The sequence below is a fragment of the Pongo pygmaeus genome, chromosome 12, assembly GCF_028885625.2.
Source record: "Pongo pygmaeus isolate AG05252 chromosome 12, NHGRI_mPonPyg2-v2.0_pri, whole genome shotgun sequence".
Classification (NCBI taxonomy): domain Eukaryota; kingdom Metazoa; phylum Chordata; class Mammalia; order Primates; family Hominidae; genus Pongo; species Pongo pygmaeus.
Genome location: NC_072385.2, coordinates 123,986,464 through 124,013,147, shown reverse-complemented (window position 1 = coordinate 124,013,147; position 26,684 = coordinate 123,986,464). Strand labels below are relative to the sequence as shown.

The following is a 26,684-nucleotide window of genomic DNA, read 5'->3' as shown; positions in this document are numbered from 1 at the left end:
GCCCCCGTGAAACAAGGGGCGCCTGGCAGTCCCTTTCCACCTGTCTCCACCCAGAGGAAGACACAGGGACTGAGACACCCTCATCCCCTCCCTTCCTGCCCCGCCGCTGGAACTTTGTAAGCTGGAGCCAGGAAGCCGGAGTGTGGGGAACTTGAAAGGTCTGTAGCCCCTGCTGTGACACCGCTGAGCAGGAAACCACGTGTGTCCACAAGCAGCCCCAAGGCCTTGTTGTAGGACGGTGGACAGTTTGCTGTCCTGGCAGAGGCTGCCCACCCCAGGGTTCCTGCGGTGCCTCACCTGCCCCCGGAGACCCCAGCCCCTGTCCCTGCCAAGCTTTCCAGGGTCCCCCCATGCTGGGGTGACAGAGGCAGTCCCCCAAGAATGAAGTACCCCAGCTGTCCCGTTCTCCTATAGGCATAAAACAACCCCCACCCCCGCCACACACACACACACACACACAAGCTGTTTCTGCTTTTGTCCCCGTCAAGCCAAAAACTCCCCTGCTCTGGGTGGGGATTGTTGACTGACTTTAAGTGCCACGTTTGTGGAGCATAATCTCTAATTCTTGAAACAACTCAGCCTGGAGTGTTTTATTATTATTATTCCCATTTTATCTTTTTTTTTTCCATTTCTCCTAGCCTTGTAATTATTACTCCCATTTTATAGTTAAAGAAACTGAGGCTTCACAATGTTGCGTGGCTCCTGGAGAGCTCATAAACCCAATGGGCTAGGGCTTCAAGTGTGGGCTGGGTGTTGACTCCCAGGATGCAAAAAGCCAGGCGCAGTGGAATAGGTTTGCCACGGAATACACTCGTGAGCAGAAAACATTCCAAACTCAAACCAGAGAGAGTGTTCGTGCATGTGTGTGTACTTTCCACACCCAAGAAAGCCCAGCCCTGATCGCCTGCCTTAAGAGGTAGGAGGATGCGAGGGACTGAGTTTCCGTGTCCCCCTAGATGCATATGTTGAAACCCTCATCCCAGCGTTATGGTATTAGGAGGTGGGGCCTTTGGGAGGTAATTAGGTTATGCGGGGAGAGCCCTCATGATGGAATCAGTGCCCTTACCAGAGGCCAGAGGGCCGGTGCCTCCCCGCTGTCACGTGAGCACGTGATGAGGAGGCAGCCATCTGCAAGCCGGAAGACAGCCCCTGCCTGAATCCAAACATGCTGGCGCCTGATCTTGGATTTCCAGCCTCCGGAACTGTGAGAAATCAACGTCGGTTGTTGAGAAGCACCCAGTTTATGGTGTTTTGAGACAGCCGACTGGACTAAGGCAGAAGGAAAGAGGGGAGGACTCACTTGCTTCTTCACAGGATTAAAGAGGTGAGCAGGTGGAGGGAAAGAAGAAGGGGAAGGAGGGAAAAGGGGGAGGTGGAGACGGACAGGGCAAAGGAGAGGAGAAAAATGGACTTTCTTTTTATGTACTTTTCTGTATTTCTGCTTTCTGTAATAAGGATGAGCTGCTTTTGCAATAATAATACTACAATTTATGTAAAGCACCACATAAAAATATTAAACAAATCTTTCCACTCTGCCAGTCACAAAAGCATTAGTTAAAGATCTAAATAGGGACGCCAGGCGCAGTGGCTCACGCCTGTAATCCCAGCACTTTGGGAGGCCAAGTTGTGTGGATCACCAGAGGTCAGGAGTTTGAGACAAGCCGGCCAACATGGTGAAACCCCATCTCTACTAAAAATACAAAAATTACCCAGGCATGGTGGCACGCACCTGTAATCCCAGCTGCTCAGGAGGCTGAGGCAGGAGAATCGCTTGAATATGAGAGGCAGAGGTTGCAGTAAGCTGAGATGGTGCCATTGTACTCCAGCCTGGGTGACAGAGTGAGACTCTGTCTCAAAAAAAAAAAAAAACATTTAAATAGGGGATTCCCTCCTCCCCCCACCACAGTCCACAAACACATGACGATGCAGGCCACACACTCACTGGGAGGGCAAGGCTTGGGGCAGGGGCGGCAGGGGCAGCGGGCAGAGAGGGCTTCATCTGGGCCAGCTGTGTGAGCGAGACTTGGGCAAGCCCTTTAGCCCCACCCCCCCCCACACTCAACCCCCTCTGTAAAATAGGCTGAGGATACCTACAAGTCTGTGTGAAAATTAAATGAGAGACTGGGTATGTGTGTATGCAACAGTGTCTGGCACACCGTGTTTGATAAATAGTGGCTAACATGATTAACTGTGTGTTCACATTATGTGAATATTCTTAATATTGCTCCTGGTCCTAATACTAAGAATGATAAATTAGGAGCATTTTGTTAATCAAGCCCCAAGCTTTGTTAGCCTTCACAAGCAGATTGATCCTTTACACAGTTTTTTAAGCCCCAAATTTCCAAGTGATGTTTATCGCCTTGCTGCCCCTCGCCCCAGCTCTTGTTTTTGTTTTTGTTTTTTGAGACGGAGTCTCGCTCTATCATCCAGGGTGGAGTGCAGTGGCACGATCTCGGCTCACTGAAACCTCCACCTCCCAGGTTCAAGCAATTCTCCTGCCTCGGCTAGGATTACAGGTGCCCGCCACCATGCCAAGCTAATTTTTGTATTTTTGGTAGAGACGGGGTTTCACCATGTTGGCCAGGCTGGTCTCAAACTCCTGATCTCAAGTGATCTGGCCTGCCTTGGCCTCCCAAAGTGCTGGGATTACAGCCATGAGCCACCACGCCCAGACCCACCACTCTTGTATTTTAACGAGCAGTTAGCAGTTGTTCCACCTGAGGGGGCCTCACCCAGGTGCCAGAGGGAGCACAGGGCCTAGGTTTGTGCAGGCACCAGCTGCAGACTGGCCACAGGGCTCTCCCATCCTGGGCCCCTCTGGGACACACTGGGCACGCCCCGAAGGTTAGCCTGCCATCAATGGCCCAGTAAGCTGGGTTTTGGAGCTCACTTTTAAGGAGCTGTTTATACTCAGTGAGACAGGAGCAGCCTGACATGCGCCCAGAACCTCCTGCCCTTGGCCCCACACTGCCCTCCCCACTCTCTCCGCCCTCTCCACACTGTGCTGGTCCTGCTGCCCACTCCTCACAGACTCACCCCCGGCTGCCTTTTTGTGTCTGGCCAGGTGCATTAGAGGTCCACCCTTCAGGATGCACCCTTCTACCCCCTACGCCATGTGCCGACCCCAAAATCCTGGGGTGCAGAGCCAGACAGTGGTGAAGACACACTGGCAGCCCAGATGTGTGCAGCCCCAGAGCTCTTCCCACCCCCTGCATGTGCGTGGATAGCATGGCTGGGACAGATGCTGGCCCCCAGCCCCACGATGTGAGGCTCTCTCAGAATACCTGGGTCCTGGGGAGGCCTCAGCCACCATTGCCTGTGGGACTGGCCAAGCCGCTCAGCCTCTCTTAAGCCTGCACTCACCTACAGATAATGATCCCTGCCGGCTGATCATGAGGGGATGGCGAAAGAGAAAGTGCCTGGTAAATGTGTGTGTAAAAGACTGGCATAGCAGCCCAGTGTGTGCCAGGCTCCTAACCCAGGCAGCCTTAGACAGGGGAGGCCAGGCTCTGAGAGCAGATGAAACAAGGGTTCAGAGATTCCACCTGGGAGCAGGGTCAAGCTGCCCTCTGGTGCCCCATGTTCACTGCCCGGGTCAGAGACACCCCACCTTCCCCCTCGAAAGCGCTTTCTCCCGCAGGGCAAATGCTTCCGCAGCCCCAGTGGTCATGCTACTCTGCAGCCACTGTAGCCCCTCAGGCCTCCTCCTTTTTACTTTTTTAAAAAATTGTATGATTTTTAAATTTTTCGTAGAGACAGGGTCTTGCTATATTGTCCAGGCTGCTCTTGAACTCCTGGGCTCAAGTGATCCTTCAGCCTTGGCCTCCCAAAGCGCTGGGATTACAAGCGCAAGTCACCACGCCCAGCCCCAGGCCTCCTCCTGAGCCAAGAGGCTGGGGCCTCCAGGTACCAGCAGGGCCGGAGGCCTCAGGAAGCCCCTGGTAAAGGAGCTCCCAGAGCAAACAAGGTGGCCAGTGTGCAGCACACAGGCGGGGAGTGGGGCTGTGGGGCAGCCCCTGGGGAGGCTGCACAGAGGAGCTGTTTCCTGCTGCCCCTTCCCAATGCCAGCGCTCATCAGGGCCAACACTGCTGCTGCCTGTGGGCAGGACAAGGTGAGGGGCACTTCCTGAGGAAGAAGGGGCTTAGAGGCCCTCTCCCCGGACCCTGGGCCAGTCTCTGGGGCTGCCATCTCACAGACCCTTGGTGTGGGGGCATGAGCTTCAGCACGACTCCCTGGCAGGCGCCACATGCTCAATGAGCTGATCTATGTGCTGAAAGGGAGATAGCAAGCCGGGCCTGAGCCCTAGCTTGAGGACTTCTGTGGCATGGCTTGGGGCAGATAACACAGGCAACTTTGGCAAGAAGTAAAGAGGGACTTCCTGGACATGGGGGCTGTTGCTCTGTACTAGAATGGGCTGCCAGGTGATGTGTTCCAGTCGGGTGGCACTGATTCTCAAGGAGAATTGCTTGAACCCAGGAGGTGGAGGCTGCAGTGAGCTGAGACTGCACCATTGCACTCTAGTCTGGGCGACAGAGTGAGACCGCGTCTCAAAAAACAAACAGGCGGGACTCGGCGGCTCATGCCTGTAATCCCAGCACTTTGGGAGGCTGAGGTGGGCGGATCACCTGAGGTTGGAAGTTCAAGACCAGCCTGACCAACAGGGTGAAACCCCGTCTCTACTAAAAATACAAAATTAGCTGGGCGTGGTGGCACATGCCTGTAATCCCAGCTACTCGGGAGGCTGAGGCAGGAGAATCGCTTGAACCCGGGAGGCGGAGGTTGTGGTGAGCCAAGATCGCGCCATTGCACTCCAGCCTGGGCAACAAAAGCAAAACTCCGTCTCAAAAACAAACAAACAAAAATTGCAAAAATAGTACACAGTACCATGTACCCTCCACCCAGTTCCCCCTAATGTTAACATCTCTCGTAACCATGGTACATTTGTCAAAACTATGAAATTAACATTGATTCAATACTATCACCAACTGCAGACTTTCGTTGGATTTCACCAGTTTTCCACTAATGCACTTTTACTGTTTCCAGATCCAGTCCAGGGCGACCAGGGTGCATTTAGCCATCGTGCCTCCTCCGATGTGAAATGGTTTCTCAGTTCTTTCTCGGTTTTCACGACCTCGACCCTTTTGAAAAGCAGTGACGAGGCATTTTGTGGGTGTTCCTCCATTTGGGTTTGTCAGATGTTTTTTTCATGATTAAACTGGAGTTCTGCATTTTTGGAAAGAATAACAATGGCGATGAAGGGCCCTTCCCATCACGTCATATCAGGAGTAGGTAATTTCAACACAATTTATCACTGGTGACATTAACCTTTGTTTCTTGATTGAAATGATGACTGCAAGGTTTCTCACTGCAAAGCTGCTATCTCCCTTTCCATACTTTATTTGTTAGAAATGTGTCACTAAGTCCAGCCCACACTCAAGGGGAGGAAAATTAAGCTCCATTTCCTGGAGGGGAGTTCTCTCCATATATTATTTGCAATTCTTCTGTACAGAACTGTACCTTTGCTTCCATTTGCTTATTTACAATGCATTTTCGTTATCTCCTGTCCCCTCCCTCTAAGCTAGGTGAGCCCCTCCCCTGGGGCATGTGCTAAGGGAGAGCTCCATCCCTGTGCTTTCTCCTTGCATTTCGTGAACTATACCATAATCATTACTTTCCTTGTGAGCTTCCTTACCAAGGGACAGTTTTTAAAAAGTCATTTATTAAGTAGTCATTGGCAGGCACCTTTGTCAAGTATTTTTCTGAGCATGATCTCATTTTACTCCCATGACATCCTGTGCTTATAGTTTCCATCCCCATTTTACAGATGAGAAAACAGGCTCAGAGAGGTTAAGCTACTGGCCCAAGGTCACACAGGAACTGTTACACCCCTCTCTCCCCAGTGCCCAGCCCAGTGGCTGGCAGCATATCCAGCTTCAACAGGAACTTGCTTACTGAAGAGCAGCCCACACGTGAATGGGCATAAAAAAGCAAAACAGCAAACTCCCAGGTGGTTGTCCATCACTGCCTCTGGGAGTTGAGCCTATAGTCAGGGAGTTCAGTGAGTTCAGTCTAGGGTCTCGCCCCCTCCTGCCAAAGCCCAACACCATCAAACAGTAAGAGGGGTCCTTCTTGTAGTAGAGTGACGGCTCCCACTTTTTCTTTTCTTTTTTTTTTTTTTTTTTTAAAGATGGAGTCTCACTCTGTTGTCCAGGCTGGAGTGCGGTGGCATGATCTCGGCTCACTGCAGCCTCCACCTCCTGGGTTCAAGTGATTCTCCCACCTCAGCCTCCCAAGTAGCTAGGATTACAAGTGCACACTACCACGCTTGGCTAATTTTACCCACTTTTTCAAGTTCCCATACAGCAGTGGTAAACTGGGGAGAGGGCAGCTAGGGTTAGTGAAAGGAATGACGATTCCGTCCAAACTGTGAGTGCCAGATGATTGCAGACAGGCAGACTGTGCTTCTCTCAGCTCCCCATGCCACGCAGAGTGGCCCAGAGTGACCCAAGGAGACCCAGCATGGATCTATGAGTGACACTGAGCCAGGAAGGTGTCCAGGGAGGGGCTGCAGACCAACCTGGGCATGAGGCCTCTTTATAAGCCCACCCTGGTTAAGTGCTTTGCCAGTTTCTCGGTGAGGATCAGCCTCAGCCTGCACTGGGCCTACTCAGTAAAGGTTTCCATGGTCTTTGGATTTGGAGCCCCCAGTTTAGGGCAGAGACAAGTATAAACTGACCAAGCAATAGAAGAGATGCCCACATGAGGACTCCTGGGAGGGGCACTGACTGCAGCCTGGGTGGCGGCTCCTGGGCAGAGGGGGAGCTGCTGTGGCTACGGAACAGGCCAGCAGGAGGAGCCAGTGGTGATGAGTGCCCTGGTGCCAGGAAAGCCCCTGGCAGAGGGCCTGGCCTGTCTGGGGGAGGCTGGTGACTCCTGGTTCCAATGTGTTCAGCTCTGAGCCAGAGGCTGGCCTGCCTCAGACGGGGCATTTCCTTCAAGTGGTTAAAATTCGTTTTTGTGCTGAGTCAGGAAGCTAGCCGGCTTGGGCCTCCCCACCCCCAACGCTGAGTGGCACACAGTACCAGTCATCAGCCTGAGCAGAGACCTGGGTAAGTGCCCCCTGGCTCTGCCCAGGGGACAGGAATGACAGCAGCATCCCAACAGATTCCTGCTCAGGCCCCGCAGGGATCCACACCAAGTCACCCTGTGAGATGTTTCTCCACTGGTCACTCTGCCAGTGCCTTGAGCTCCTGGCCTGGCTGGCCCTGCTGCCCTGTCTGTGCTGGTGCCAGCACTACGCTGGGTCACTGGGGAAGTCAGGCTGGCAACACACCCAGATGCAAGCAGTTGGCTGAGCAGATGGGCTGGGTAGCCACGAGGACCCCTGGAAGGCTGCCCTCCCAGGCCACTCGGCGGTTTGTGCTGTTGCCCAGCGACATGCTGGGCTCCTGAGGCTTTCCTCTGGGGCTGCTCCTGGGGCACTCTGTCCAAGAGGTGGCAGGGTGGCACTGCAGTGTAGTTCGGGGCGGGACTCAGCGTGAGTCTGGAGGCAGGGCGTCTAGTCATTCCTCTGTCCACACTTTGAGTAACTGGGACAGGCTGCTTCTGTTCTCTGTGTCTCCATTTCCCTTTCTGTAAGATGCAGAGATTGGACTAAATCAGTGGTTCTCACTGTCGCGATTCCTGGACCAGTGGTGTCAACAACATCTGGGAACTTATTAGACATGCATATTTGGCCGGGCACAGTGGCTCACGCCTGTAATCTCAGCACTTAGGGAAGCCGAGGCCAGCAGATCACCTGAGGTCAGGAGTTTGAGACCAGCCTGGCCAACATGGCGAAATCCCATCTCTACTAAAAATACAAAAATTAGCCAGGCATGGTGGTGGGCATTTGTAATCTCAGCTACTCGGGAGGCTGAGGCGAGAAAATTGCTTGAGTCCAGGAGGTTGAGGTTGCAGTGAACTGAGATGATGCCATTGCATTCCAGCTTGGGTAACAGAGCAAGACTCCGTCTCAAAAAAAAAAAAAGACGTGCAGATTCACAGACCCCACGGAGACCTGCTCAGTCACCGGCCAGCGGGGAGGCCCAGCAATCTGTGTTTTAACACGCCTTCTGGGCTCATGCTGGAAAACCACTGGCCTGGACAATGGCCTAAGTTTCTTCCTAGGCTTATTTCAATTCACTGGGCACCCACCGCATAGGAGGGTCTTGTGCTAAGAGCTGGAGAATGCAAAGGTGGACGAGGTATGAAGCTAGTACCAAAAGGGCACCTCTGTTTCCTGGGTGGCTACCTCCTATCTGTCCTTAACTCCCAGCTCAAATGATGTCTTCTTTGGGCACTGTCCCAGACCAGCCCTCCCACCAGTTCCTCAGACACGAGTAGTTGGGTCCCACCTCTTCCCCCAACGCCTGTGCCAGCACGGCTCTTGGTATATAGGATGTACCATTGTTTGAGTCAGTTTCCTGCTGAACAGTAGGGATGGGAAGGGCCGAGGGTGGTTCCTGTTCCTCCACAGTCCCACAGCCCTGAGCACCAAGGGGTCCCGTTCCCCACCATAGGCTGTACTAGCCCAGCCTCTGCAAGGCCCCTGCCAAGTGCCCATGTCCTCAAAGAAGCTTTCAGGGCCCACTACACCCATAGCCCCATTCTGGGGCTTTCCTTTGGCAAAAATTCCTTTGGCAAAAGTTTCCTTGGGCCATGTGGCCCCTCTACTCTGAGCCTAAAAGCCTAAGCCAACCTGGTCCTCCCTCTTGGGAGGTTTGAAGACTTATCACACAGTGAGGTCATAGCCCAGCCCGGAGACACAGAAAGAAGGCCGAGTGCAGCCACTGAGGCAGCCAGAGCCACGCAGCAGGAGGTGTGTCCAATGCGGGGAGGGGTATGGCAGCCACAGCAGGAACAAAGCACACCAGCTTCCTCACCCTCCCTGGAGTGATGGGACTGAGCACCCCCTTTTGTGCCTGGTGGGAGCTGCCCACAGCCCCTGACTCTGGGCCAGCTTATAAGGACTCAGCACGTGCTCTTAGCAGCCCCTTTTCCAGGGGCAGGCAGTTGGGAGAAAGCAGCACCGCACCCGAGCTGGAGGGATGGATCCTGGGCCCTCCGCTCACTGGCCAGCAATGACAGGCAAGTGGCTTTACCTCTCGTCCCTCAGTGGCTTCATCTATAGATGGGGCTGAAATCAGGGGATCCAAAGGCATGAAGAGCTAGCCCCTAGCACGATACTTGGCCTACTTTTGGTATTTAATAAACGTCTTCTGACCTGGTCCTCCTTCGTACCTTAACCACATCAGACACAGTGTCATGATGATTTCTCCCCTGAGCAAAGTGGCTTTGTGTGAAGTTGCTAGGCCTGAGTTTCCCCATCTGTAAAATACGCAGGTTGACCTGGATGATCTGTGCCTCAGCTACCCCTACAGACCTCTCTGCTCACCATCGTGAGTGCTCCTAGCAAAGGGAGACGGGGGCCCTGGGGTGTTGGGAGGAATGGACACTCAACTTCGAGTCAGGCATTGAACAGGTCAGTGGATTAGTGGATCTGTGATTCATTCATCCATTCATTTTGTCAACCATTTGTTAGGTCATTTGTCAACCAGACAGCCAGCCCAGCGGCTGGTCAGCTCACAGCATGTTCTGGTCCTTGTACTGCTTCCAGCCCAGTAAGCTCAACCAAAGAGAAAGAGAACAGAAGAATGAGAATAAACAAACTCCAACTGCCCACAACAACACATTGAGTAAAAGAAGCCAGACCCCAAACTGAACATACTGTATGATTTTCTTTGTATTATAAAAGTGTCACACACAAAAATAGTGTCAATACATCCAAAACCAACCGACGGCGTCAGAGGCCATGATAAGTATTATCCTATGCAGGGGATCAGGGAAAGGGTAAATAGTGACTGCAAGGCAGCCCAGGGGCTTTTGAGATTCTGGTAATATTCTGTTTCTAAATCTGGGTGCTGGTGACACAGTGTGTTTGCCTAGTGAAAATTCATTGAATTGTACATTTAAGTTTTTCCACTTTCCTGTATCTACGCTATGCTATACTTCAATAAAAATTTACCCAAAAAAATAAATAAATAAAAGAAGAAGAAAGAAAAGAAAGGCAAGAAAAAGCAAGGAAATGCACAGAGCAGTTAACTCAGCAATTCCAGTTCTAAGAGCTGCTTATCCTGTAGTTATCCTTCCAGGTGGGCAAATGATGGAGGGGCACGATGTTCCTGGAAAAACTGGAAACTAAACATCTTGGTTATTTAACCAGAATGGTAAATAAATGACACATCCATATGATGGAATATTACTTAACCATTACAAACTATGAGGTTGATCGTTATGTACCAGTTGCAATAAGCCCTAAGACTGAAGTCAGTAAGTGAGCCCAGGAGGTATAGAGCACTACCCTCTGTAGCAGCAAGCGTGCATAGCCACAGGCTCTCTCTGGAAGGACACAGGAGAAAGTGGTGGCATCCTGGCCTACAGGCTCACGCTCTCCCCTTAGGGGATGTTATCTGTGGCCACATCCAGTCTGCCTGCCAGACCATGCTCTTCCCGAGGGTCTACGGAGCCTGGTGCCAGTGGTCTTGGCGAAGTCTCCAAGTGAATGATTCGCAATAGTCTGTAGCTTACAAATTGCCATCCCTCTGACTGCGGACAGGGCCAGAATCAGGGGTTTGGCAACGACCACAGCCTGTCTGTCCATCTGGAAGATGGGCTAGATGTGGGCAGAACAGGGGCTCATGGCTGAAGAGGGCACAGTTCCCACATGTGCCTGCCGTCCAAGGAGCAGAAACAGACCCTGGGGCAAGAGAAGCCAGACTGCCATTTCAGGGAGAGCTGCTGCCGCCTTCTGCCCTGCAGGAAAGAAGACTTGGCAAGGTCATACCGGCAAAACAAGGATTTGTATCCAGGTCCGACTCCAAAGCCCAGGCATGCTGCCTTCTGCTGAGGCATTGGCCTCAGCAGACGCCAATCAGGGAGGGCTTCACTGGGGAGTCATATGCAGTCATTTTCTTTTCTTTTTCTTTTTGAGACGGAGTTTCACTCTTGTAGCCCAGGTTGGAGTGCAATGGCATGACCTCGGCTCACTGCAACCTCTGCTTCCTGGGTTCAGGCGATTCTCCTACCTCAGCCTCCCGAATAGCTAGGATTACAGGCACCCGCCACCACACCTGGCTAATTTTTTGTATTTTTAGTAGAGACAGGGTTTCACCATGCTGGCCAGGCTGGCCTCAAACTCCTGACCTCAGGTGATCTGTCTGCCTCGGCCTCCCAAAGTGCTGGGATTACAGGTGTGAGCCACCGTGCCCGGCCGTCTCATGCAGTTTTACAAAGTCAAAGCAGACAAGGGTTGGCATGTTCCACGCAGAAGGAATGCTGTCTAGAAACAGAAGAGAGTGGCGTGACCTTGAGAGTACAGGGTTCTGTATTGGGTCAGTGGGGGCAGGAAGACAGCTGGGAAAGCAATTTGGGAAACTGGTCAGAAATGATGCAGGAAGTGCTGGCTGGAGCCTAGCTACAAAGACTCATGGGTTCCTGGCCATGGAGCCTGAAGTCAGTCCTATAACTGTTTGGATTCCAACTGACGGCTTGAATACAGGTTCAGCTCCATCTCTGCTTCCAGAAGATCATTCTGGCAGTGAGGTGAGGGCAAATTGTAGGGCGTCTGGCTGGAGAGACGGAAACCTGTTGGGAGGCAGTGGCAACAATTCAGGCAAGCAGGTGGTGGCCAGGACAAGGGCTGGCGTGGGTGACATAAGAGTTTGAGAGGAACTGAGAAGGAAGAAGTGCATGGCGTAATGGGCAGAAGAAAGCAACTGTGGGAAAGGGAGGTGGTAAAGGTGACGCTCAGGTTTCTAGATCAAGGAACAGGGTCTCCAGCTGTACCCTTCACGGAGGTGAGAAATCCAGATTTGGCTGGAATCCGACTTCAGTTTTTTGTTTGTTTTTTGAGACTGAGTCTCTGAGGCCCAGGCTGGAGTGCAGTGGTGCGATCTCGGCTCACTGCAATCTCTGCCTCCTGGGTTCAAGCGATTCTCCTGCCTTAGCCTCCTGAGTAGCTGGGATTACAGGCACCTGCCACCGTGCCAGGCTAATTTTTGTATTTTTAGAAGAGACGGGGTTTCATCATGTTGGCCAGGCTGGTCTTGAACCCCTGACCTCAGGTGATCCGCCCGCCTCGGCCTCCCAAAGTGCTGGGATTACAAGCGTGAGCCACCGCGCCCGGCCCTGAGTTGAGTTTTTTTAAGGACACAATTAGAGGTGCTCACGGGATGTTCAAGCAGGGAGGCTGGTAGATACCTTCGATTCGCTCATTCACCTACGTGGACTAATCAGACAGCCAGGCTCCCTGGCCTTGGGAGAGTCCTTCTGGTGGGGAGACAGATAATAAAAAAATAACTGAAGTAATGGAAAAGGGACAGTTCAAGAAAAGTGTTTCGGAGGAAGAAAACAAGAAGGCCCGCCAGAAGGGGACTGGAGGTCGGCCCCGAGGGTGTGTCCCCTAGAGGAGGCCTGTCTAGGCGGACTGCGGGTGACAGTAAAGGCGGCATCTGGGGGAAAAGCATTCTAGGGAACAGCAAGTGCAAGGACCTGGAGCCGGCAGAGGTGCTGGTGGGACAGGTGTCCAAGAGGAGGCCCAGGCTGTCACTCGGGGGCGTGAGGAGAGGCATGGGGCTGGAGAAGGAGGGGCTGGGTCCCTGCTGGGTCCCTCACAAGCCACAGTGGGGAGCAGAAGCATTACACTGAGTACAGTGGGAGCCACTGAAAGGGTTAAAGACCCCTGGGGGTGCTGAGTGGGAAAGGGCTCTGGGAGCTGGAGTGGACACAGGGAGACCAGTTATAAGGCGAATGCAGGAGTCCAGGCAAGAGAATATTCCAGTGTGTATCTAAGACTTAACTTTTTATACACACAACACCCTGCGCCCCTCTCAGAGCCTCCGGGGTCTTCATGCGAGCAGTTTATCACAGTTCATTCGTCTTAAACCCTCTTACTATTTCAGCAAACACCCTCTCCTCAACTCCTCTGCCCAACCCGAGTGGGCCCCGAAGGAGCAAGTGGGGACCAGAGTCCTGCTCATTTGAGTGGTGGGGCCCGGCCTGTTCCCGAGACCAGGCTTCTCTCGCTCAGAGCAAAGCCCCAGGGTGCCGGGATTCTCTCTCTGCTCCCGCTCCCTGGATGTGAGCTTTTAAAAAAGGAGGATTCCTCACTGCGGCCTCTGCCCCTTGCACTGAGCACCAACCCGCATCACAGCTCAGCAAAGGCGCGCGCAGTGGACGGACGGAGGGGTGGCTCCTCGCTGAGCTGAAGGCTGCGGCGACGCAGACAAACAGCATGGTTTCTGCTCTCCACGAACCTGGCGCTGCAGACGTGGGCAAACCACACCAAGAGACGCGAGCAACCGAAATATAGGGAGAAAAAAAAAAGGTGCCCTGGACAGCGGGCCAGATGTCTCCAGCAGGCTCGAGGACTTCCCGGAGGGGGCGGCGTTTTCTCGGGGCCTGGGAAGAATGGGCGGGTTTCAGCGGGCGCCTTCTGGGTGACTGCCCGTTTCGGCTTCCCCTGACCCCGTTAACAGAGCGGAAGAGGCCCAGAGACGCCAGAGGAGGGGCGTCAGCGGACACTCAGGCCGAGAAGCTCTGACTCCCGGTGTCTGCAAAAATGACCGGATGCAGGAATGTCACCTAGAACTGGCCAGCTTTCCGACCTCTCCGGTCAAGGACGCATTCCTAAGAGACGAAGGGAGACTGACAGAAGTTAAAAACAAGCAAACAAAAGCCGGGTTGAGGCCTCTAGGTGGGTCTCCGCTACCGATGGATTCAGCCGGTGGGGCTGCAGGAGCTTCCTATAAGCGCGGTCCCCTCTCCCCGCACCGAGTCCGGCTCCGGCCCTGGGATTTCCCCAGCCGCCGCCACCGCCCCCGCGCCGCCCCCTCCGCCCCGCGCGCCCCCGGCGCCTCTGCGACCTTTCCCTTACTTTCCAGGGCCTCAGGCCCCGCCCCTCGCTCCGACCAAAACACGTGCCGCGTCCCGCCCAGCCCGATCACGCCTCGGCCAGGCTCCGATCACGCGGCCCCCCGCGGCGCTCATTGGCCGGCCGGGTACGGGCCGGGCACGAATTGGCGGGTGGCGGCTGGCCCCGCCCCGTTAGGGGCGCGGTGTATTTTGGTTCGCCTCCGCGCCCCGCCCCGCCGGCCGCTCCCTCCGCGGCAACCCCGCCCCTCCCGCGCCGCGAGGGCCGCGCCGGGGCAGTGCCGCGCGGGCGGGCGAGGCGCGTGCCGGCCGCAGGAGCTCCAGGTAGCCGCCGCCGCCGCCCGCAGCCCACGTGCGGCCGCTGCTGCGCCCGAGCTCACGCCCCGTGGCCGCTTTGTTGCTCCCGGCCGGCCGGCACGATGCACACGCCGGACTTCGCGGGCCCAGACGACGCGCGCGCAGTGAGTGGTGGGGCTGCCGCGGCGGCACTACTCGTCTGAGCCAGGGGCGAGGCGGGGGACGCGGTGTGGGGCTTGCGCGCCTGTGAATGCGGGAGATGGGGCGTGCGGCGCTTCGCTGCGGCCGCGCCGGTAGGGGCCTGGGCGGGCTCCGGAGTCGGGCGGGGCGGTGGCCGCGCGGGGCGCGCCCGGGTCGGCGGGGGCGAGGAGGGGGCGTGTGCCCCGCGCAGCTTTGTCTTGGGCTTCCGGGGCGGCCCCGCCCCGCTGGCCTTGCGGCTATTTCCAGCCATGACGTCACCCCGGTCCTTTGAGCTGGACGGCCGTTGGGCGGGGGAGCGGCTGGCGGGAACGCGGCACGCGGCCGTGGGGGCGGGGCAAGAGCTGCTGGCGGGAACGCGGCACGGTTCTGGGGGCGGGGCACGTGGCCGTGGGGCGGGGTAAGAGCGGCTGGCGGTAGTGCCGCTCGGCCCTGGGGGCGGGGCAAGGTTTGGGGGCCGGGGCAACGACGGGAGTCGGGAGCGCCGCCCGGCCCTGGGGGCGGGGCAACGCCTGGAGGCGGGAACGCGGCACGCGAGCGTTGGGGGCCCTAAGCGTCGCGACCCGGGGGCTTCGGGGAGGTAGCCGTGGACGTGGGCCGAGCGCGGGCCTCGTGGTTTGCGGGCACTATGGGCTGGGCGAGCCCCTTCCCGCCCGTGTGGTGAGCGGGCCTCGGCGTCCGGTTCTGTGACTTCACAGGGGGGTTTCGTGGCGCAGCCTGCGAGACAGAGGCGGGGGATTTGAGGTGGCCTCGTCTTGTTTGATCTCGGGGAACCCGGGCAGACGGAAAGCTTTGATGCTTTGGTGCATGGCAGATTGAGAGGAAACGTGTATCTTCGTACATTTAAAGTTTCTTTTCCGTTTTTGTTTTTTTTTAATACGGAGTCTCACTCTATCGCCCAGGCCGGAGTGCAGTGGGCCCGCGATCTCAGCCCACTGTAACCTCCCTGGGAGGGAGGTATATTACTCTTCTCAGAGTAATATCACCCTCTCACCCCCGGATTAGTTTTCTTTTGGAAGAGATCAGCTCATTCCAGCCTGTTCCCTCCTCCTCCCCTCCAGATTAAAGAGATGGTGAGGGTCGGGTGCGGTGGCTCACGTCTGTAATCCCAGCACTTTGGGAGACCGAGGTGGGCGGATCACCTGAGGTCGGGGGTTCGAGACCAGCTTTACAAACATGGCGAAAACCGCTCTTTACTAAAAATACAAAAATCAGCTGAGCATGGTGGTGGGCGCCTGTAATCCCAGCTACTGGGGAGGCTGAGGCAGGAGAGTCGCTTGAACCTGAGAGGCAGAGGTTGTGGTGAGCCGAGATGGTGCCACTGCACTCCAGCCTGGGCAACAGAGCAAGACGCTGTCTCAAAAAAACAAGGCCGGGCGCCTGTAATCCCAGCACTTTGGGAGGTCAAGGCGGGTGGATCGCCTGAGGTCAGGGGTTGGAGACCAGCCTGGCCAACATGGTGAAACCTCGTCTCTACTAAAAATACAAAATTTTCTGGGCGTGGTGGCGGATGCCTCCCAGCTACTCTGGAGGCTGAGGCAGGAGAATTGCTTGAACTCGGGAGGTCAGGAGTTCGAGACCAGCTTGACCAACATAGCAAAACTCTCTTTCTACTAAAAATACAAAAATTACCCAAGTGTGGTGGCGGGCACTGCAGTGAGCCGAGATTGTGCCACTGCACGCCAGCCTGGGCAACTGAGACTCCCATCTCAAAAAAAAAAAACTGCCAAGAGATCCTTTCCAGGATCGCGGCAGGTTGGCTTCCTGTCACCACCTGCTAGCCTTGGGACAGTAACAGATGACTTCCACTCCCGAATCTGTGGAGGGAACTGATGGAATTGCCATGGGCCCTATCTGCTTGGAGTCCTGGAGGCCTAGGGGAAAGGCCCCAGAGTCCCTGAGAGCATCTGTAGGGACACTGCTTTGGCGGCTTTGCCGCCTCAGAGAGCCATCTGGGCACCACGGCCACTGGCAGACCGACTAGATGGCCTCAGTGTTGGGCAGCTGCTTTACCCCAGCCACTGTTTGGCTTGAACCTCAGGAGTTAATTTTATTAATCATTTACCCAAGAAAAATGTGAACTTAGTAGCCTTTTTTAAGAGTCAGGATTTTTGGCGGCAACGCTTGCCAGCTTAGTTCTGTCTTTGAAATGTTGGCTTAAAAGCCGAATTGTCATGAGCATTCCTTGAATGTCTTTTACTACAGCTCGGTGTTTGTTGCTGTAGAGTATTGCATGTGCATTACATGCTTACTGTAGGCTTCTGGTATGCATATCCACATGCCCATCATGGGTGGCCTCTGTATTTCCCCTGCACTGAGAAGCCGTTGTGTTGTGTCGCCTTTAGGTTGACATCATGGACATATGTGAGTCCATCCTGGAGAGGAAGCGGCATGACAGCGAAAGGTCTACTTGCAGCATCTTGGAGCAAACAGACATGGAAGCTGTCGAGGCTCTTGTTTGTATGAGCTCCTGGGGTCAGAGATCCCAGAAAGGTGACCTGTTGCGGGTGAGACCCCTCACGCCTGTCTCTGACTCTGGGGATGTCACCACCACTGTGCATATGGATGCAGCCACACCTGAACTACCAAAAGACTTCCATTCTTTATCGACTCTGGTAAGAGGAGGTGGGAGGGAGGAGCATTTTTGTGAAATGACTAGGGTAGCTGAACTCAGTGGTTTGAAGAACTTGTGAGAAGATTCCCTGGGACGCTGGCAAATAAGTTGCATACCCTCTCTGTGTGGGTCTGAAGGAGTAGAAACTCTTCCTTCAGCTGGGCATGGTGGCTCAAGCCTGTAATCCCAGCACTTTGGGAGGGCCAGGCAGGCGGATCACGAGGTCAGGAGTTCGAGACCAGCCTGACCAACATGGTGAAACCTCATCTCTATTAAAATACAAAATTTATCTGGGTGTGGTGGCGGGCGCCTGTAGTCCCAGCTATTCAGGAGTCTGAGGTAGGAGAATCTCTTGAACCTGGGAGGTGGAGGTTGCGGTAAGCTGAGATCGCGCCACTGCACTCCAGCCTGGGCGACAGAGCAAGACCCCCATCTCCAAAAAAAAAAAAAGAACAAAAAAAAGAAATTCTTCCTTCATATCTGAAAAATATGCTCTTTCTGTGGATGGATGATACCTTGCTAGCTACATGGTTAATGTCCGTGGGATGAAACCTACAGATTAATGTGAGAAAGTGAAATTTACCTCCCCAGGGGAATCTCGGGGTGGAGCTTAGATTCTCCTGGTGACCCAGCCTCTAGTATCAGGATATATCGGTAGCAGCTGGAGAAAGCATGTACTTTGACATCAGATTGCCTTCGTTGGGTGGCACCTCTGCCCTCCTGTGGCAGCCGACTCCTTAATGTGAGTTGTGTGAGTTGGGTGCAGTAAGTCACTCCTGTTTTTTGGTTTTTTAATTTGCTGCATCTGTGAAAGTACTTGGAAAAATTGCATCTCAGCTTGGAGAAGTTGAGAACTGTAGGTTGCTAACAGAAGTGGAAATTGTGATTGTCCTGGGCTGGAAGCTTGCTCTGAAAGAAGAGTGTAGAAAGTAGATTTGGAGAGGGATGGGAAGGGCCTGTGGGTTGTCGGGAGGGTTGCAGAAGTGGTGGGCCTGGCGGCCAGGAGCTCCTCTCAGAGTTCCCTGCATTGGGCTCTTGTGTAGGTTTGGGAGAGGTAAACGCTGTGGGAATAAGCTGAGAAAGCAAAGTGCCCCATGCAGCCTTGAAACCCACTGGGATGTTGCAAACAGGGTTAGCTGAGTGTCTAGATGATTCCGTGTAAAGATATTGGGAGCATTGTGATGAATTAAATCCCTTTTAAATTTTAAAGCAACCTTTTCACATGGTACTTTTTTTTTTCAAGTGCATAACTCCTCCTCAGAGCCCTGATCTCGTGGAGCCATCGACAAGGACACCTGTTTCTCCCCAAGTAACAGATTCCAAAGCATGCACAGCCACGGATGTCCTCCAGTCCTCTGCTGTAGTGGCCAGAGCTCTGAGCAGGGGCGCGGAGAGGGGCTTGCTGAGTTTGGAGCCAGTGCCCAGCTCTCCCTGCAGGGCCAAGGGGACCAGCGTGATCCGACACACTGGGGAGAGCCCTGCTGCCTGCTTTCCCACCACCCAGACTCCAGATTGCCAGCTTTCTGACAGCAGAGAAGGAGAAGAGCAGCTTCTGGGACACTTTGAAACTTTGCAGGACACACACCTCACAGACAGTTTACTCAACACTAACTTGGTGTCCTGTCAGCCCTGCTTGCACAAGTCTAGTGGCCTGCTGCTCACTGACAAAGGCCAGCAGGCAGGGTGGCCTGTTGCAGTTCAGACTTGCTCACCAAAGAATTATGAAAATGACCTGCCCAGGAAAACCACCTCTCTGATTTCTGTCTCTGTCCCTGCTCCCCCTGTCCTTTGCCAGATGATCCCTGTGACTGGACAAAGTAGCATGTTACCAGCTTTTTTGAAGCCCCCTCCCCAGTTGTCTGTGGGGACTGTGAGACCCATCCTAGCTCAGGCTGCTCCAGCACCTCAACCTGTGTTCGTGGGACCTCCTGTGCCTCAGGGAGCTGTGATGTTGGTCCTGCCCCAGGGAGCCCTCCCTCCGCCTGCCCCCTGTGCAGCCAATGTCATGGCTGCTGGGAATACCAAGTTGTTGCCCCTTGCCCCTGCTCCAGTGTTCATCGCCTCTAGCCAAAACTGTGTCCCTCAGGTAGACTTTTCCCGAAGGAGGAACTATGTTTGCAGCTTCCCAGGTTGCCGGAAGACCTACTTCAAAAGTTCCCACCTTAAGGCCCATCTTCGCACTCACACAGGTAAGCGCCGGGGCAGGTAGGGCATCAGGCACACCAGACCCTGTGGTTAGGAAGCACACCTTGAGCCGCCTTTGGCTGGGAGGGGATCATGAGAACCCCTGGTGAAGGTGGAAGTGTGGCTTTTTCTTTGGTTCTGAAAAGCCCGCACAACCTTGTAAGGGTGGGGTTGTTAGCACAGCCATCAGGAGTTTGCATACAGAGCGCTCGCCCTGGAAGATAAAATATAGTATAGTTCTGTGATTGTCTTTTGATAGCTTTTAGAGTGACTCACAGTGTCCCCTTCTGTTCACATTGCAGTAGACGTTTCATGCTTTTTTTTTTTTTTGAACAAAACATGCATTCATTCACATTTAGTAAATGTATCTTACCAGTGTGACTTACGTTTATGTGGGAAAAGGTCTGGCCAAACTATAGAAAAGTTCAAATTCTAAAATATTTTTTAAAAGAGTATAGTTTTCTTATTTCTGAGAGTAGTTTTTAATTTAAAGTAAGTCACACAAGAAACTGTGCTGACCTAATGATCTGTCTTTTGTCTAACCAGCTCTGTCCAACATAATTTTCTGCGACAGTGGAAATGTTTGCTGTCTGTCCATTAGGGTAGCCACTGGCTGCTCCCACCTGAAGTGTGTGGCTAGTGTGCCTGAGGAACTGAATTTTACGTTTTTTAATACTTGAAGTTTAAATAGCTCCATGGGACCTGTGGCTGCCCTGCTGCCCAGCAGTGGTCTGAGTGTTGCTGGATAGACAATCGCTTCAGTAGGTGAGGGCACCATTTCTCAGGTGTTCTGTGAGTTTGTGTTCTGTTGCTCTGATCATGGTAGCCTCCGCATGTAGAATAAAGTACAGTCTGGTGTTCAGATATTATAAGAGGAACTCTACTACTCCATTCTACTGAGTGGCTGCTTGCCTTGAGGATAAGGCCAAACTTGGCCCGTGAAGTACTCGCCTCTGCCCATTCAGAAACAGCCTCCCCAATGTTCTGTGTCTGGTTCCGTATTTCCACCCTTCCCCCTTGGCCCTCTGCCCATCTCTACTTACTGAAACCCTCCCAGGGCCTTCCTAGGATTAGTTATTAGATTGTTTATCTTCCTTCCTTCTTTGATCCTAGTGGTTTATTGTAGGTCTTACCATATTCTCCCTTTGTTTTTTAGTTAGTTATATATTTATCTCACCTGGATATATTCCTGGTGCTTGATACAAGGGCCTGACACTAGTCAGTAAATGAGGGTTGGTTGTTTGCATGGCAGATGGACGTGGGGCTGTGTCAGGGAATGGTGTTTCTGAGGGGAATTGACCTGCCTGCCTCTTTTAATGGGCTTGTTGACTTGGTGAGCTCTGCATTTCACTGGGACTCTCCAGGGGAACTTTGCATTACACCAGAGCACAGCTTCCACGTTCTGGAGGTGACTGAATGAGGTTTTACTGTTTATTCAGTTTACCTTGTGGAAATACTGACAGAATGACCTGCAGTGATTGAAACAAGTTGCTTCCGTGTTCCCTAAAGTACTTCCAATTCAATAACAGGCCTTGCACAGGGGCTCACGCTTGTCATCCCAGCATTTTGGGAGGCCGAGGTGGGTGGATCACGAGGTCAGGAGTTTGAGACCAGCCTGGCCAACATGGTGAAACCCTGTCTCTACTAAAAATACAAAAATTAGCTGGGCCTGCTGGCGCATGCCTATAATCCTAGCTGCTTCGGAGGCTGCAGCAGGAGAATCACTTGAACCTGGGAGATGGAGGTTGCAGTGAATGGAGATTGCGCCATTACACTCCAACCTGGGCGACAGAGCGAGACTGTATCTCAAAAAAAAAAAAAAAATTGGCCAGGCACTCTGGCTCACACCTGTATTCCCAGCACTTTCGGAGGCCAAGGCAGGCAGATCACGAGGTCAAGAAATTGAGACCATCCTGGCCAACATGGTGAAACCCCATCTCTACTAAAAATACAAAAATTAGTTGGGCTTGGTGGCATGCTCCTGTAGTCCCAGCTACTTGGGAGGCTGAGGCAGGAGAATCGCTTGAGCCTGGGAGACGGAGGTTGCAGTGAGCCGAGATTACGCCACTGCACTCCAGCCTGATGACAGAGTGAGACTCCGTCTCAAAAAATAAAAATAAAAATAAATAACTGTAAGAGTTCTGAAGAATCTCCTTGTACCATTTTGTAAACTTCGAGTTTTCATGAGAAGTAGAGACTGGGCAAGTTTACCTTGGATAAGATTGCTTTTTATATATATTTACCAACCTGAAAAATATTTAAATTGGAGTAAGGTAGAGTGAATGGATGCTACCTTTTTTTTTTTTGAGATGGAGTCTTGCTCTGTTGCCCAGGCTGGAGTGCAGTGGCGCGATCTCGGCTCACTGCAAGCTCTGCCTCCCGGGTTCACGCCATTCTCCTCTCCTGCCTCAGCCTCCCGAGTAGCTGGGATTACAGGCGCCAGCCACCATGCCTGGCTAATTTTTTTGGTATTTTTAGTAGAGGCGGGGTTTCACTATGTTAGTCAGGATGGTCTCCATCTCCTGACCTCATGATCCGCCTGCCTCAGCCTCCCAAAGTGCTGAGATTACAGGTGTGAGCCACCGCGCCCAGCTGGTGCTACTTTTTTTTTCTTGTTTAGGCGGAGTCTTACTCTCGCCCAGGCTGGAGTGCAATGGTGTGACCTCCGCTCATTGCAACCTCCGCCTCCCAGGTTCAAGCGATTCTCCTGGCCTTAGCCTCCAGAATAATTGAGATTACAGGCACCCACCACCACACCCAGCTAATTTTTGTATTTTTAGTAGAGACGGGGTTTTGCCATGTTGGTCAGGCTGGTCTCGAACTTCTGACCTCAGGTGGTCCGCCCACCTTGGCTTCCCAAAACGCTGGGATTACAGGTGTGAGCCACCGTGCCCAGCTGCATGCTACATTTTTTATTTTTATTTTTTTGAGACAGAGTCTCCCTGTGTCGCCCAGGCTGGAGTGCAGTGGCGCAATCTCGGCTCGCTGCAAGCTCTGCCTCCCGGGTTCACGCCATTCTCCTGCCTCAGCCTCCCAAGTAGCTGGGACTACAGGTGCCCACCACCACACCCGGCTAATTTTTTTGTATTTTTAGTAGAGACGGGGTTTCACCGTGTTAGCCAGGATGGTCTCGGTCTTCTGACCTTGTGATCCGCCCGCCTCGGCCTCCCAGAGTGCTGGGATTACAGGCGTGAGCCACTGCACCTGGCCGGATGCTACATTTTTAATTAATTTATTTTTGTTTTTTGGTAAAGATTGGGTTTTGTACTTTGTTGCCCAGGCTAGTCTGGAACTCCTCCTGTGCTCAACTGATCTTCCCCAGCCTCCGAAAGTGCTGCGATTATAGGTTTGAGCCCCTGTACTTATACTTCACCTGATTTATTTTTAAATATATTTTGAAAGATTAGCTTGAAATCTTTGGGTACTAACATATTGCATCTTAAGTGTGGGAGGAATAAATGCCTTTTGGAGGATTTCTTGACCCAAATCATCCAAATCCAGAATAATAAGATATCACTTTCTTCTGAGTTTGATGAACACGATTTTAAAACGACATGAATTAACCCCTTGAATAAGGTGCTTAGCATTTCTTTTCTCTTTAATGTGTGTTTTCTCACCTCACAGGGGAGAAGCCTTTCACCTGCAGCTGGGATGGCTGTGATAAAAAGTTTGCTCGTTCCGATGAGCTGTCTCGCCACCGCAGAACTCACACAGGGGAGAAGAAGTTTGTGTGCCCGGTGTGTGACCGACGTTTCATGCGCAGTGACCACCTGACAAAGCATGCCCGGCGCCACATGACGACCAAAAAGATCCCAGGCTGGCAGGCAGAGGTTGGCAAGCTGAACAGAATCGCCTCTGCAGAGAGCCCGGGGAGCCCACTGGTGAGCATGCCAGCCTCTGCCTGAAAGGTCCACTAGGACATCCCTCATGGGGTTTTTAAAAAGCCTCTTTTAAGGAATGGAACTGATGGATTCCTCTCCCACTGCCTCACCCAAAAAAAACGGTCTTGGGGGCTAGGGGAAGATCGGGGAGCTGGTTTTGATGAAAGTATGTTAACTTTTCTTTTCCACTTGGGACCCTGTTCAGTATCTTTTGTAGTTTCAGAAGTTTTTTTGTTTGGGTTTTTTTAAAGAAATGGTAGAAAATTTGATAATCTGAATCACCAGCATTCAAACAAATATTTCGGCAATAAAGTTTACAAAATCTGGATTTTTACAACCTTTCTATTGATGTTTTGTAGAAATAAGACAGGGTACTAATTTTTATACTGGTTTTTATAAAAATATTTATATTGTTGGTGCTCAGATCACCAATTTCTAGCTAGATCATTTTGCAGCCTTCTTTTCAGTGTTTAATAACAAAGTTTTTTCTAATGGCCCTTCTTTTAGTAAACTCGACATGTTATTCCACCACAAAAATCACAAGTTATCTGGCCTTTTAGATCTTTTTGAAATCGGACCTGGTTGAATAAGGACCTCTTAAAAGGGAAAAATAAATTTTGCAGTCAGCTTCTTCATAACGTTTTCAAGGAAATTCTAGGCAATCATTCCCGTCACCCAAGAACTAGAATTTTGGTTGACTGGAACTAGTGAGCTGTGTCCATGGTGTGTCATGAAGGATGTACTGCAGAGAGGAACATGAGCCACTGGGCAGATCCCAGGGACCAGTACTTGCTGCAGGATCTAGTCTGTAATAGTCTTGGCCATGGCTCTGCTGAAAGCAAGCCATTCAGTTCTTGTTTGTACCTAAAACACCAAAAAAGATAAACACTCAAATCCAGCCGCTTTGTCAGTTGTCAGTTCTGACTCCTTTTGCTGTGGCCTTATCCGTACTATATTGTGGGTAGAGTAACTTCTCAGAAAAAAAGGAAATGTCTGTATTGGTTGGATGAAACTCCACCAGAGCACAGCTTAACTGGGGTGAGATGCATGTGAAGGCAGGCAGTGCCAAGATTCTGCTTCCTTTGTTTGCCAAATACTAGAAACGCGAGGAGATGCAAGTTACGCTAAATGGCAGTAATACTACCCAGCTGCCTTTCTGTTGGTTTTGTTTGAAGGAAATTGTTTTGACCAAACAGAAAATTACTTGGTATGGTGTGTTTTACAGTCTGCCTAGAAAATAGATGGACAATATTTTTCAACTGTATGAGCACATAGATAAACGAGAGTGGCCGCCTGTGTTCAAGAAGCCACTGACACTGGTTTTTGTTAAACATTGGAAGTTCAGGCAATGGAATAAATGTAGGAACATACAGAATGTTGCACTAATTTGGTAGCCTGGGAATTTTTTTTATTGTGCAGTATGTATTTAAATTTTGTCTGTGTTAATTACCGGCATTTACCTTTATTTAAATGATGGTAAGGTGGAATATTGAATAAAATTAGGTTTTGTGTTTTGTTCTTTGTAGTCTGATAAAATCTCCACCTGGTCATTCATTGTGTGTGACTTGATACCCATTAACTTGCCCCTTAGTATCAGCTGTTACTTGACACAAATGTGTGTGTGTTTCGGAGGTTTTCAGTGTGGACACTCCATAGGTGAGTGCCCTGTCGTCGTGAGACAGCACAGTTGTTGTCTCATGTTGTGCATAGTTCATGTTTCCTCACCACCCAGTCCTTTCTCCCGCTCATCAAAATCAGCATACACATTTTTGACTGTACACACTATAAATGGCATCAAATTTGGATATTTTTCTTAATTATGACATGCAGAGTAATGTTAGTCCTGCCAGTATTCTGGTGGGTAAGGTCTTTTGAGTATTTGGTTGCTTGTCACAACATTCTCCAAGTAGTGATATTTCTAAAGAAGAGATACATGTTGGAAATGGTTTTAATTTACACTTCCATTTCTTGATTACATTTGGAAATACTTTGTGTAAACCATTCCCCTTCCACCTCCATTTGTCTGTTGAAAGATTTTAAGTTGGAAACAGTTCCTGTCTGAAAACTCTTCTGAGAACCACAAACCTTGTGTATGGATTCGGCATGGAGCCCTCAGCTGGCGGCTCTGGGTGCTGATGGCCGCTGGAGAGGTGGGCTCCCCTCGTGCACTTTATTGCCTGGGCAGTTTTGCTTGATCTTTTGTGACTTTGAGCCTTTTAAGTAGTTTGAATGATAAGACTTAAAATGTTTCATAATTATGTTTTATGTAACAGACTTTGATATTATTTAAATGAGTATGTATAATGTAACTTTTCTCTGAATCATATAAAACTTGATTTTAAACTGGATGTGTGTCCTGTGTCATTTAACTGTGCCTGGCGGCCTAAGTATACCTAGAGACTTTTTGGAAGAGTCTATAAAATTCATTGTGTATTGGCTCAAACTAAACTCTCCTCTTTGTTTTCTGGAGTTTTATTCTGTTTCTTTAGGTTCTTTGGAGGGTTCTTTCTGAAAAAAATGTGAAGCGAGCCGGGTATGGTGGCTCACACCTGTAATCCCAGCACTTTGGGGAGTTGAGGCAGGATGATCCCTTGAGCCCAGGAATTCGAGGCGGCTGTGAGCTATGATCACACCACTGCACCCTAGCCTGGGCAACAGAGCAAGACCCTGTCTCAAAAAGCCAACGTGAAGTGGCCACTCTGGCAGTGGGTCTGGTCCAGACAGACCCAGTCGTGTGCCGGGTGACCCTGTGGCCGTCAGTGCTCGTGCCCTTCCTGTGCCAGGGGGTGGCTGCAAAGAGGCAGAATTGAAAGTGGTTTTCCAGCTACTCTGGAGGAAGTGCTTGGAAGTCTCTTCCATTATTTCCTTCAACCCCCGGCCCAGGGTTACAAAGTACATCATGGAGCCACAGGCTTCACTCTTCTTCCTTCTTTTCCTTCCTAACTCTTGAAACTAAACGCTGCCATATATCCTCAGAAAACACAGCCCCTGCCCACCTCAGAAAGTCTGATTTGTCCCCAGGGGGTCCAGACCCTCACCACACAAAAGGCCTGATTACGGAGCCTCCTTCTAGAGTGGAGTATTAGAGCCGCAATTGTGATTATCCCTCTCGTGGCAACTGACAAGACTTTTCTCCTGCCTCATTATTGCCAGAAAGGAAAAAGGAAAAAAAAAAAACAAAAAACACACGGATTCTCTCTTCTGTGAGGCGCTTGGCTACACTTCTTTGACAGCCTTATGCTCTCCCATGTGCTCACACGTGCACGAGCGTGCCCCACTCCTGGGAACAGAGAATGCTCTCACGGATCCACCAATCGATGTCAGCAGCAGGTGTCCAGGCAACGTGTGTGACTGGGGACAACTGGCCCTAGGTCTTTGGAACAGCAGAGGAAAGTGTCTTAGAAAGGGCTGTCTCAGGGAGGCGCAGGGAGCCTGAGCCAACAGCAGCCGAGGGAGGAGGTCCCTGCCTGGGTGAGGCTAGGAGCCCACGGGCTCGCGAGGAGAGACTTGGGAATACACATGTCAGGAGGAGGGCAAC

At 51.9% G+C, this 26,684-nt stretch overlaps 1 protein-coding gene across 5 annotated transcripts; it reads left to right on the top strand.

The window, feature by feature from the left end:
• Window positions 1-1,119: 1,119 nt before the first annotated feature.
• On the top strand, window positions 1,120-25,492 carry KLF11 (KLF transcription factor 11). Of its 5 annotated transcripts, none has more exons than XM_054474413.2 (4): window positions 1,120-1,324; window positions 16,813-17,082; window positions 18,325-19,270; window positions 22,890-25,492. In XM_054474413.2, the coding sequence occupies exons 2-4, from the start codon at window positions 16,822-16,824 to the stop codon at window positions 23,168-23,170; spliced, it is 1,488 nt and encodes a 495-aa protein (XP_054330388.1). In that variant the 5' UTR covers window positions 1,120-1,324; window positions 16,813-16,821; the 3' UTR covers window positions 23,171-25,492. The 5 variants fall into 5 exon arrangements, with proteins under 5 accessions (XP_054330388.1, XP_054330384.1, XP_054330389.1 ...); XM_054474409.2 differs by lacking the exon at window positions 1,120-1,324 and adding an exon at window positions 14,208-14,433; XM_054474414.2 differs by lacking the exon at window positions 1,120-1,324 and adding an exon at window positions 14,505-14,562.
• The last annotated feature ends 1,192 nt before the right edge of the window (window positions 25,493-26,684 follow it).